Source organism: Nanorana parkeri, unplaced genomic scaffold, assembly GCF_000935625.1.
Source record: "Nanorana parkeri isolate BGI_ZX_2015 unplaced genomic scaffold, ASM93562v1 scaffold22, whole genome shotgun sequence".
NCBI lineage: Eukaryota > Metazoa > Chordata > Amphibia > Anura > Dicroglossidae > Nanorana > Nanorana parkeri.
Window position 1 is genome coordinate 2500116 of NW_017306290.1, and position 9191 is coordinate 2509306.

The 9191-nt window shown below is 44.0% G+C and overlaps 1 protein-coding gene and 1 non-coding gene across 2 annotated transcripts in view; one reads left to right on the forward strand and one right to left on the reverse strand.

Moving 5' to 3' along the window:
- The window catches only part of LOC108792674 (nephrocan-like), a 22478-nt gene extending 14165 nt beyond the window's left edge, over positions 1-8313 (reverse strand). Inside the window, exons 1-2 of the mRNA XM_018563506.1 lie at positions 8150-8313; positions 1586-1739 (exon numbers count right to left, since the gene is read on the reverse strand). Of these exons, the coding sequence (XP_018419008.1) occupies positions 1586-1739; positions 8150-8313 (318 nt within the window). The remainder of the gene's footprint in view (positions 1-1585; positions 1740-8149) is intronic.
- Positions 2228-2299, forward strand: TRNAC-GCA. The gene has a single exon. It is a non-coding gene; the product is annotated as a tRNA-Cys (tRNA).
- Positions 8314-9191: the final 878 nt, after the last annotated feature.

Sequence of the window (9191 nt, forward strand, 5' to 3'; positions counted from 1 at the left end):
CCCCCCCCCCCCCCCCCATGTACATACAAGAGCAAACACCCATCGGGTGCTCCTACATGCGAAAATTACAATTGCATTATGCATGTTACATATCTCTATGAACATCAGAGGTCAAGTAATAATTTTAGGGCCATGAATCACTGTTAACATAAAACTGATGAGCAGTAAAAGCTTTTAAAGCATCACCTATGGGCAATTTGGGGTATTGATTGTAGTTTTTTGCGATTTCACGGACGCACACAATTTTAAGGTTTGACATGTTTGGTATCTATTTACCCAACATAACTCCATCTTTTATATCTTATAAAAAAATGGTGTATTATATTTTGTTTCTGTGCACTAAATTTCACGTTAGCGTATTATATCTTAAAAATATTGGTTTGATAAAGGTTTGCGCAAATATCAAGCGACTAGCATTTTTTTTTTATTCTACAAGGCTTTCAGAAAATATTATAATTGTTTAGTGGTTTTCTAGCCCAAAATTCAGATTTTATCATGTGTGTGCAAAAGTTAAGAAATTGCTCTGGATGACAATCCCGAAGTCCTTTTAATTCTGTAAATGTATGTGGCCCCCAGCTATGTGCATTTTTATGATGGAGGAATTTCCCAATGGTCCGAGCTTCAGTATCTTGCTAGTCGGTCCCGCTGGCTCTCAAAATACCTGAACAATATGATTGGATGCAGGCATTGTTCAGGTATTTTCAGAGCCAGCGAGGCCGACTAGCAAGATACTGAAGCTTGGCCCAGAGGGAGATTCCATCCATCCACACAGTTTAGCGTAGATGGAGGAATCTGTTGCACTTTTTCCATCTGACCATAGAAAATCTATAGGTGTATGGCCAGCTTTAGCAGTGTAAATTTATTGTCCACCGAGCTTCTGTAGCAGACTGAAATTAACCCTATATGCCTAAAGCTGGCCATACTTGAACTTTGGTCTGATGACTCAGACGCAATCTGAGCTACATGTGGTCTGTCAACACCACTCCATTCCATTTTTCTTGTTTAGGTATTCTGAGAGCTGCAACCCACCGCTGTCAGAATTTCACCATCCATACTGTTTAGTGTGGATGGAGGAATCTGTTCGATTTTTATTTGTTGAGCCTTCAGGCTGAACAAAAAAACATCTTCTAGTGTATGGCCTGCTTTAGTCAGGGGACCCCATCAAATATTTGCCATGATTCTGTAGTTTCACCACTGCCACGGATTCATATCCTGGTCACCGTTGAATTTACTGGACCCATGTCCGTCTATGGGAGTCGGATGTAAGTAGTCATGTGTCTGTTCACTTCAGATTATCGCTGACCTGACACAATCACGTCCAGTGAAATGGAATTCTGATCCATTTGCTTTTCTGGACCTGTAACCGGATGTAAACAGATGCACATCCATTTCGATTTGGCTGCCCATAGACTAACATTGGGCTGTCGATCAGATCCGCCTGAAAAATTGACAGGTGGACCTGATCAGAAAGCCTATGTGAAAGGGCACTTAAAATAACTACATTACATTTTTAAATATGTGGCTTCACAATATAACATTAATGCCATGTCATATGTGTAGATATACCTGCATTGCCTGCACTCACCTGTAGCTGTCTGATCTTGCTGTGGCTGATGTAGATCTTTCTGGTGGTGGCAGGGATACCTCCAGGGATGTCAGAGATCCTGAAACACTGCATTGTCCTGGGGGAGTCACAACTACACCTTCGAGGGCAAAAAGCCAAACAACTGCATAGGCAGCTGACAAGACACACAAGGGTAATGACAAACATATTCAGCTAAGCCCACTAAGAGAATGGCCTGAGCAATTTATAGGAACATTAGATCTGATTATGGAGTGCAATCACAGTCTGTGTGTTTATCTAAGCCAATAGGTGACAGCCAACAATAGAGTCTCTGACAGTGTTGATGAATTATCAGTAAACAGATGTGATCAGTACAGTATTTTGGAATGTGACCATCTGGAATCTGTATGTGTGCTCAGATAAACTCATCTAGATGCTTTTAATTAGAAATCAAACTCTGAAGATAGGGAATGGGGGCAGGTTTGTGAATAGGAAATAGATGCAGTGGCTGGTTTTCATGACTGTTTTGTTGCAATAACAAGAGTACACAAGGAGCATGCACAATACAATATGATTTACTATAGGTTATATAGATAAAAATACATCATTACACTACACTATACATAGAAATGTATACACTTTCTCCACCATATAGAAGCATGAGGGGGTATAGCTCAGTGGTAGAGCATTTGACTGCAGATCAAGAGGTCCCCGGTTCAAATCCGGGTGCCCCCTTCTTTTCATGAATATTTTCAATATGCATATTTTGTTTCAGATTTTTATTCACTCTACATGTAAATTCGATTCGTGTTTTATATAATTTATTTAATGTGCATTCAATATCAAATTAAATGTATATATTTGAAAATACGAAGTAAGCAACACAAGGCACTGCGTGCAGATGAATCCTCTCTACTGACCCCTAGAGGCCAGTATTAGAAGCTTTTTTTCTCCCCTGTATGCCAATAGTTGAATAGGTTTAGCACTTCATTTTGTCTCTTGTCACTAAGCATAGTCTTGTGCCCAAATTATGTAAATTAAGTCCCGAGGTACATCTTTGTTTTCTGTGAACGTATGTCATGTTGGTTTGCAATTTTCCTGCATTTGCTGCGTGTGGCCCATTCATTTCTATGGTTGAAATCAATGTAATGGGTGTTGCATGCACAACAAACGCAGGAAAGCTACAGGCGTTTGTGCACATTTAGGCCTGGTTCACACCTGGGCGTTTTTGTCGCGCGTTTCCATTGGGATACAGCCAAGTAGCCCTCAGAAACGCGCGTCTGCCGCGCGGTTTTTTACCGCGAATCGCGACAAACGCGCATATTCGATACGCCTAGGTGTGAACCCGGTCTTAATGAGCAGAAGAAACACGTTTTCCTGCCCGCGTTTTAGGGTGCCAATAACAAGTAATGGCACCAAAAGCGTGTTGCACATTTTTGACCGGTCGAGTGAACGCGCATCAATGTGTGCATTTGGCATGTGTTCATGGAACGCAAAGGTGTAAATAGGGGCCAAGGGAGCATTCACACCATGACATTGTGCTAAATGCTTGGGAGCCCTGTGTTTAGTGCATGCAACCGTACAGCTCACCACACAGTAGGTGCGCAGCTGAATTGCATTGCCATTCATTTGAATGACACCCCAATGCATCTCCCAGCAGGCATGTGCTGCAGTGCAATGAATGGTTTCACAGAACCGTGCATTGCAGTTAAAAAAAACTAGTGCATGCATTAAACAGTGGTGAAGACTTTGAATTTTAGGAAAACAGCGCTGCGCTTCCTAGACTGGTAAATGTGTGAATGTTCAAAGTACAGTAAACTCCCCGTTATCCGACATCCACGGGGATTGGTAGATTCCGGATAACTGTCGTTTCTGGTTGCATGAGAGTTACTATTAAAAATATGTCTAACTAATGCCATGCCCCATACTATACCATATCATAACATAAACTCTGTATTGCCTTCATATTAATATTGAAATGCAATAATCAAAAGACAAATAGACACACTTAAGACAAATTAACACATAATCATTTCTGTGAAAATACATGCCTCAGATCAGCAAAACAGTGAGTACACAGGGGATTTTTTTTTTTTGTTAGATGAGAGTTCTGGTTAGTTGAATACTGAATAACTGAGAGTTTACTGTACTTGTAAATGCTGACTTTTAACGTTTGCAGAGCCTGGGGAAGTTCCTCTTTTTACTGTTGTACACTGCTGTTGTCAGGGCCGGATTCCCGGCAAGGCCACCGGGGCCTGGCCTCGGGGCGGCACTGAGCAGAGGGGCAGCACAGGTTTGAAGTCACCTGACGCCCGGAACATGGAGTGCCGGGCGGTAATTTATTTTCTACATTTAGCCCTGCTTTGCACAAGCAGGGCTAAATGTAGAATCGGAGAAATCACTTGTTGCTTTACAAGTGATCTGGGCGATGTCGCCGAGAACACTTGTAATTAGACTGCCAGTCCGTCCTCCCCCCGCCGCCCCCCTCTTTCCCCTGCACCTACCTCTCTCCATGCTGTGTCCTCCCGGCTCTGTCCTCGCCGCCGACGTCTTCAGGATGGAGAGCAGTGAGCAGAGCGGCAGGGTTAAAAGCACGCTCCGTGTAGACAGTGACAGGGGAGAGCTGTGCTCTTCCCCTCTCAGCTGTCACAGGAGTTCCAGCACAGTGCTGTGCTAGAACTCCTGTATTGGAGGTGACAGGTTCAATAAAGAGAGCCTGTCACCTCCAAATGCTATCACACAGTGACTTGTTAGCTCCTGTGTGATAGCATTAAAGTTAGGGGGAAAAAATTTATGAAAAAAATTATTACATAGAAAAATAAGTAAAAAATGATAAGTAATAATAATTACATTAAAAAAAAAAGTAATTAAAAAAAAAAAGATGACAAGATAAATAAAAATGTCAAAAGTAAAAAAATAAATAAAAAAATGTAAAAGTGATAAAAAGTTTTTTTAAAAAAAAAGAAAGAAACCAAAAAAAAACATTAAAAAATTCAAACCAACCCTGCTATCTTGGTTGTATAATTTTTTCAGGGTAATGCATTTTTAAAGTGAAACTGAAGTTTTCTTTTTTTACAGATTAGAGAAGGATTAGAATACCTGCTAGGTTTGTATTACTAAATATACGTAGAAGAGGTGCGCAGAAGAATATTAAGGTTTGGATGCAGCTGTCCCACAAAGACAGGAAACTCCCAAACAAGAGGAGGGGGTATTGAGTGGATTCAATCAAGAAAATATGGGGGCGCCATCACACTTTGTATAGACCAATGCAATTATTTATCAATAAAAGCTTTGCAGGAAAAAGAAAAGGCCAACATGTTTTGGGTACAAGTTAATATAATGTATAAAAAATAATAATTACATCCATAATTAATATCTAAAAAGGAACAAAAAGATGTTCATGAGACTCTTGGTACATTATATAATCATCATGTTAAGGTTTTTATTGCTGTGTCCTCTTTAGGGAGATTCACCCTCTCTTTTAGTCTTGGTGACTGTCATCACTGAAAGTGAAAGAAAATCAAAAATTTTGGGTGGTCACAAGAACAGGAATAGATGGGAAATCTTCCAATGGGGACACAAGTTCTGGTAGCTCTGATGACCACCAGGGATTTCCTCACTTTGGAGGGATTTCCTTTCACTTCTTGTTGTGGCTATCAGACAGGAAGTGAAGTGAAAGCGCCCCAATTGGACACTCACGTCTCACATCTCCTGGATGGAGAAAAAAAAAGCAGACAGGAGCTATAACCCTCCCTTACTATAGCCAAAACCAGTGGCGTAACAATCACCATAGCGACCCAGGCGGTCGTTATGGGGCCCGAGGCACAGTGGGGCCCGGCCAGATGCTGTGCGGGCCGCCTGGTTCGCTATGGGATCTTCTGCTGCTGGCTTTCACTGGCGTCTGAAGACGAACACGCCGCTGTTCAGATCATCTGTGCAGCGGCGCGTTCGTCTCCACAGTCAATGAGAGCCAGCAGCAGCGGGGGAGCAGGCTGGACCCGGTGTTCTATCAACGTCGCGAGCCTCTGACGTCACCGGCAGTGGAGGAGGAGGCGGGCCCGTGCTCGGCAGCAGGGGAGGAGGCGGCCTCGGTGACGAAGAAGGAGGCGGGCCCGGCGACGGAGGAGGTAAGGAGTGCGACCAGCCCATCTGAGGGTGATCCTGCAGAGCCCACCATAGAGAGTATATGGTGGGCTCTGCAGGGTCACCCTCAGGTGGGATCTCGAGTGGGCTCTGCAAGGGGTATAACTAGAAATCGCGGGGCCCCATACAAAATTTTGCTATGGGGCCCTGTGATTTCTAGTTACACCCCTGGCCAAAACTAAAAAGGTTTTAGCTTCAGTTCTACGTTAGGATATGCATGTGAAACAGATCAGCTAAGTGCACAAAATGTGTATTAAAGCAACTCTGTCGCTAAAGTACAAATAGTCCAAAAGCTGCCCCCTCCAAAGAAGATGATTTTAACAGGGTTATTCACAAAAGGGTGAAGAGTTTTTTTAGTGCAACATGGTTTGACATGGTACAACTGCATCGATGGTTAGGTCGATAGAACCTAATTAACAGGTCTATTTACAAAAAGGAGAAAAGTTTGGAGAAGGCAGGAGAAGTGAACAATCTAGGACAACATAGCTGAACTGGAATGTGAGCTGAATTGGAGAATGTTTCCAAATCAGCTATGTTGTCCTAGATTGTTCACTTCTCCTGCCTTCTCCAAACTCTTCACCCTGTAATAGGACAACATAGCTGAACTGGAATGTGAGCTGAATTGGAGAATGTTTCCAAATCAGCTATGTTGTCCTAGATTGTTCACTTCTCCTGCCTTCTCCAAACTCTTCACCCTGTATGTATAACCCTGATAGAGTAATCACCTCTCCTGTTGCCTGCACTTCTGTTCATTGCTACCATTGCAGAGAAACAGTCACTGTAAAAAATCTTCATATCCATGTGGGCACTGCATGCCATACTCTTTTCAGCGCGACTCCAACGTGGTGGTGTGAACTCTGTGCCCTTCTGGAACAAAATGCCTTGCCTTGCGTTGTCGCTGCCCTGGAAAAAAAATCACCTAGCACAGCCACAACACAGTGTGTAAACGGGCCTTGATACCCACCTTTGAAAAGCTAGGAAATCTTTTGTATTGTTCCACAAAGCTTGTCCATGTGAAAACTATGTGCATCTCATGACACTTTCAATAAAGTATGACAGACTGATAACATTGTGTGTAGTGGCTGCTCCATTATCTTATCACTGTTTTCCGTGAATTGTCTTGTAGACACTGATGAATTGAGCACTCTTCAACCTTGGTTGTGGGCTTTACCTTATAGTGTTACGAGCAGGTTTGTTATGCTGCTGGGGATATTTAGGAAACAGACACACATATGCAAGTCTAATTTTGCTTTTAGTATTTAAAATGAAATTGTACTTTATTTTAAAAGTAAAAGTCCTGTCTGAGAGCAAACACCACATATTGTCATCTTTTTGTGACAGAAGAATCATTCTATTCGCTTCATTTTCAATTTTAATTCAGAAACATTTAGCTGTGAGTATGAGAGCCCCTCATAATGACCATGGGGCATATGGACAGATCTGTCAACTCTAGCACAGACATTTACCTGTCAGTGTTGTCACTCATACCTCATCTTCAATTCAGTTCCAGAGTGCCGCAGCCAATCAGCGCTCTGTCGCTGTGTTAAAAGTTTAGGCGAGTGCTGCACAGCATTTGAGCAATGGATCGCTACGCCTGAAGTTAAGCCCCCTTATGACTTAGCATCCACCTGTGCCCCTGTGTTCCCTAAGACTCTTGTGCCTCTGTGTTCCCTCAGACTCCTGTGCCTCTGTGTTCCCTGAGATTCTTGTGCCTCTGTGTTCCCTGAGACTCCTGTGCCTCTGCGTTCCCTGAGACTCTTGTGCCTCTGTGTTCCCTACTCTTGTGCCTCTGTGTTCCCTCAGACTCCTGTGCCTCTGCGTTCCCTAAGACTCTTGTGCCTCTGCGTTCCCTGAGACTCTTGTGCCTCTGCGTTCCCTGAGACTCTTGTGCCTCTGCGTTCCCTTAGACTCCTGTGCCTCTGCGTTCCGAGACTCTTGTGCCTCTGCGTTCCCTGAGACTCTTGTGCCTCTGTGTTCCCTCAGACTCCTGTGCCTCTGTGTTCTGTGAGACTCCTGTGCCTCTGTGTTCCCTACTCTTGTGCCTCTGTGTTCCCTCAGACTCCTGTGCCTCTGTTCCATGAGACTCCTGTGCCTCTGTGTTCCCTACTCTTGTGCCTCTGTGTTCCCTGAGACTCCTGTGCCTCTGCGTTCCCTGAGACTCTTGTGCCTCTGTGTTCCCTACTCTTGTGCCTCTGTGTTCCCTGAGACTCCTGTGCCTCTGTGTTCCCATGTCTCCTGAGACTCCTGTGCCTCTGTGTCCCCTGAGACTCCTGTGCTTCTGTGTTCCTTGAGACTCCTGGTCCTCTGTGTCACCTAAGACTCCTGTGCCCCTGTTTACCCTGAGACTCCTGTGCCTCTGTGTCCCCTGAGACTCCTGTGCTTCTGTGTTCCTTGAGACTCCTGGTCCTCTGTGTCACCTAAGACTCCTGTGCCCCTGTTTACCCTGAGACTCCTGTGCCTCTGTGTCCCCTGAGACTCCTGTGCTTCTGTGTTCCTTGAGACTCCTGGTCCTCTGTGTCACCTAAGACTCCTGTGCCCCTGTTTACCCTGAGACTCCTGTGCCTCAGTGTCCCCAAAGACACCTGTTCCTCCAGTACTGCCTGCATTCCTGTGGTTATCAGGGGTTTAACTACAAATCATGGGGCCCCATTTTAAAACCCCCCCCCCCCCCCCGCTAGCGCTGTCTATAGCAGCTGGCAGTGTCCACTGTGACAATATGTATCATTGACCTTAACATGAAGTATATGTAAAGGACAGGCAGCAGGAGAACTGTCAGCATAGTCAGTACACCACTATGGAGCATGGAGCAGTGGTATGGATAAAAGTTACAGTAATAACACTAATTATAATTACCATAATGATAGTTTATACTATGATAACATGATTAACGCTCTTGCACACACTTACTCTTCATATAAACGTCTTTAAATGCCAGCTTCATGAAACTTTTTTGGAGAACCACAAACTTCAGCCCTCCTATAGGGTTTATCAGAGGTGACACTGTGATTTGTGACTGCATTAGGCATACAGTGTTAATTTCAATCTGTAGCAGAAGTTCAGAGGAATATATAATGTAAATCTACGCTGCTAAGATAAATGAGCAAATGCCTCTTACTGCATAGAGGGGGACCTGTGACTAGACAATCCTGAGGTCTGACTTCAGCTGTTTTATACTGGAAGCATCACAGTTTAGTTTTCCTAATCAGCCCCCCCATAATGGGATCCCAGGCCCCATAGCAGCCGCGTGGGCTGCTATGGCTATTGTTACACCACTGGTGATGACCCCTGCACTCCTGTGCCTGCAGTAACTTTGTAACCCCTGTGTACTCCTATGGCACTAGTGTCTCCAGTGACCCCAGTGCTTCTGTGTCACCAGTGTATCTCAAGTGGTCTCTGTGTCTCCAGTGACCACGGTGTGTCGTTAGAACATAAAAAATGCTAGTGTATGATTTAACTTGTCATCTACCAAAAATCAAAGTATAGG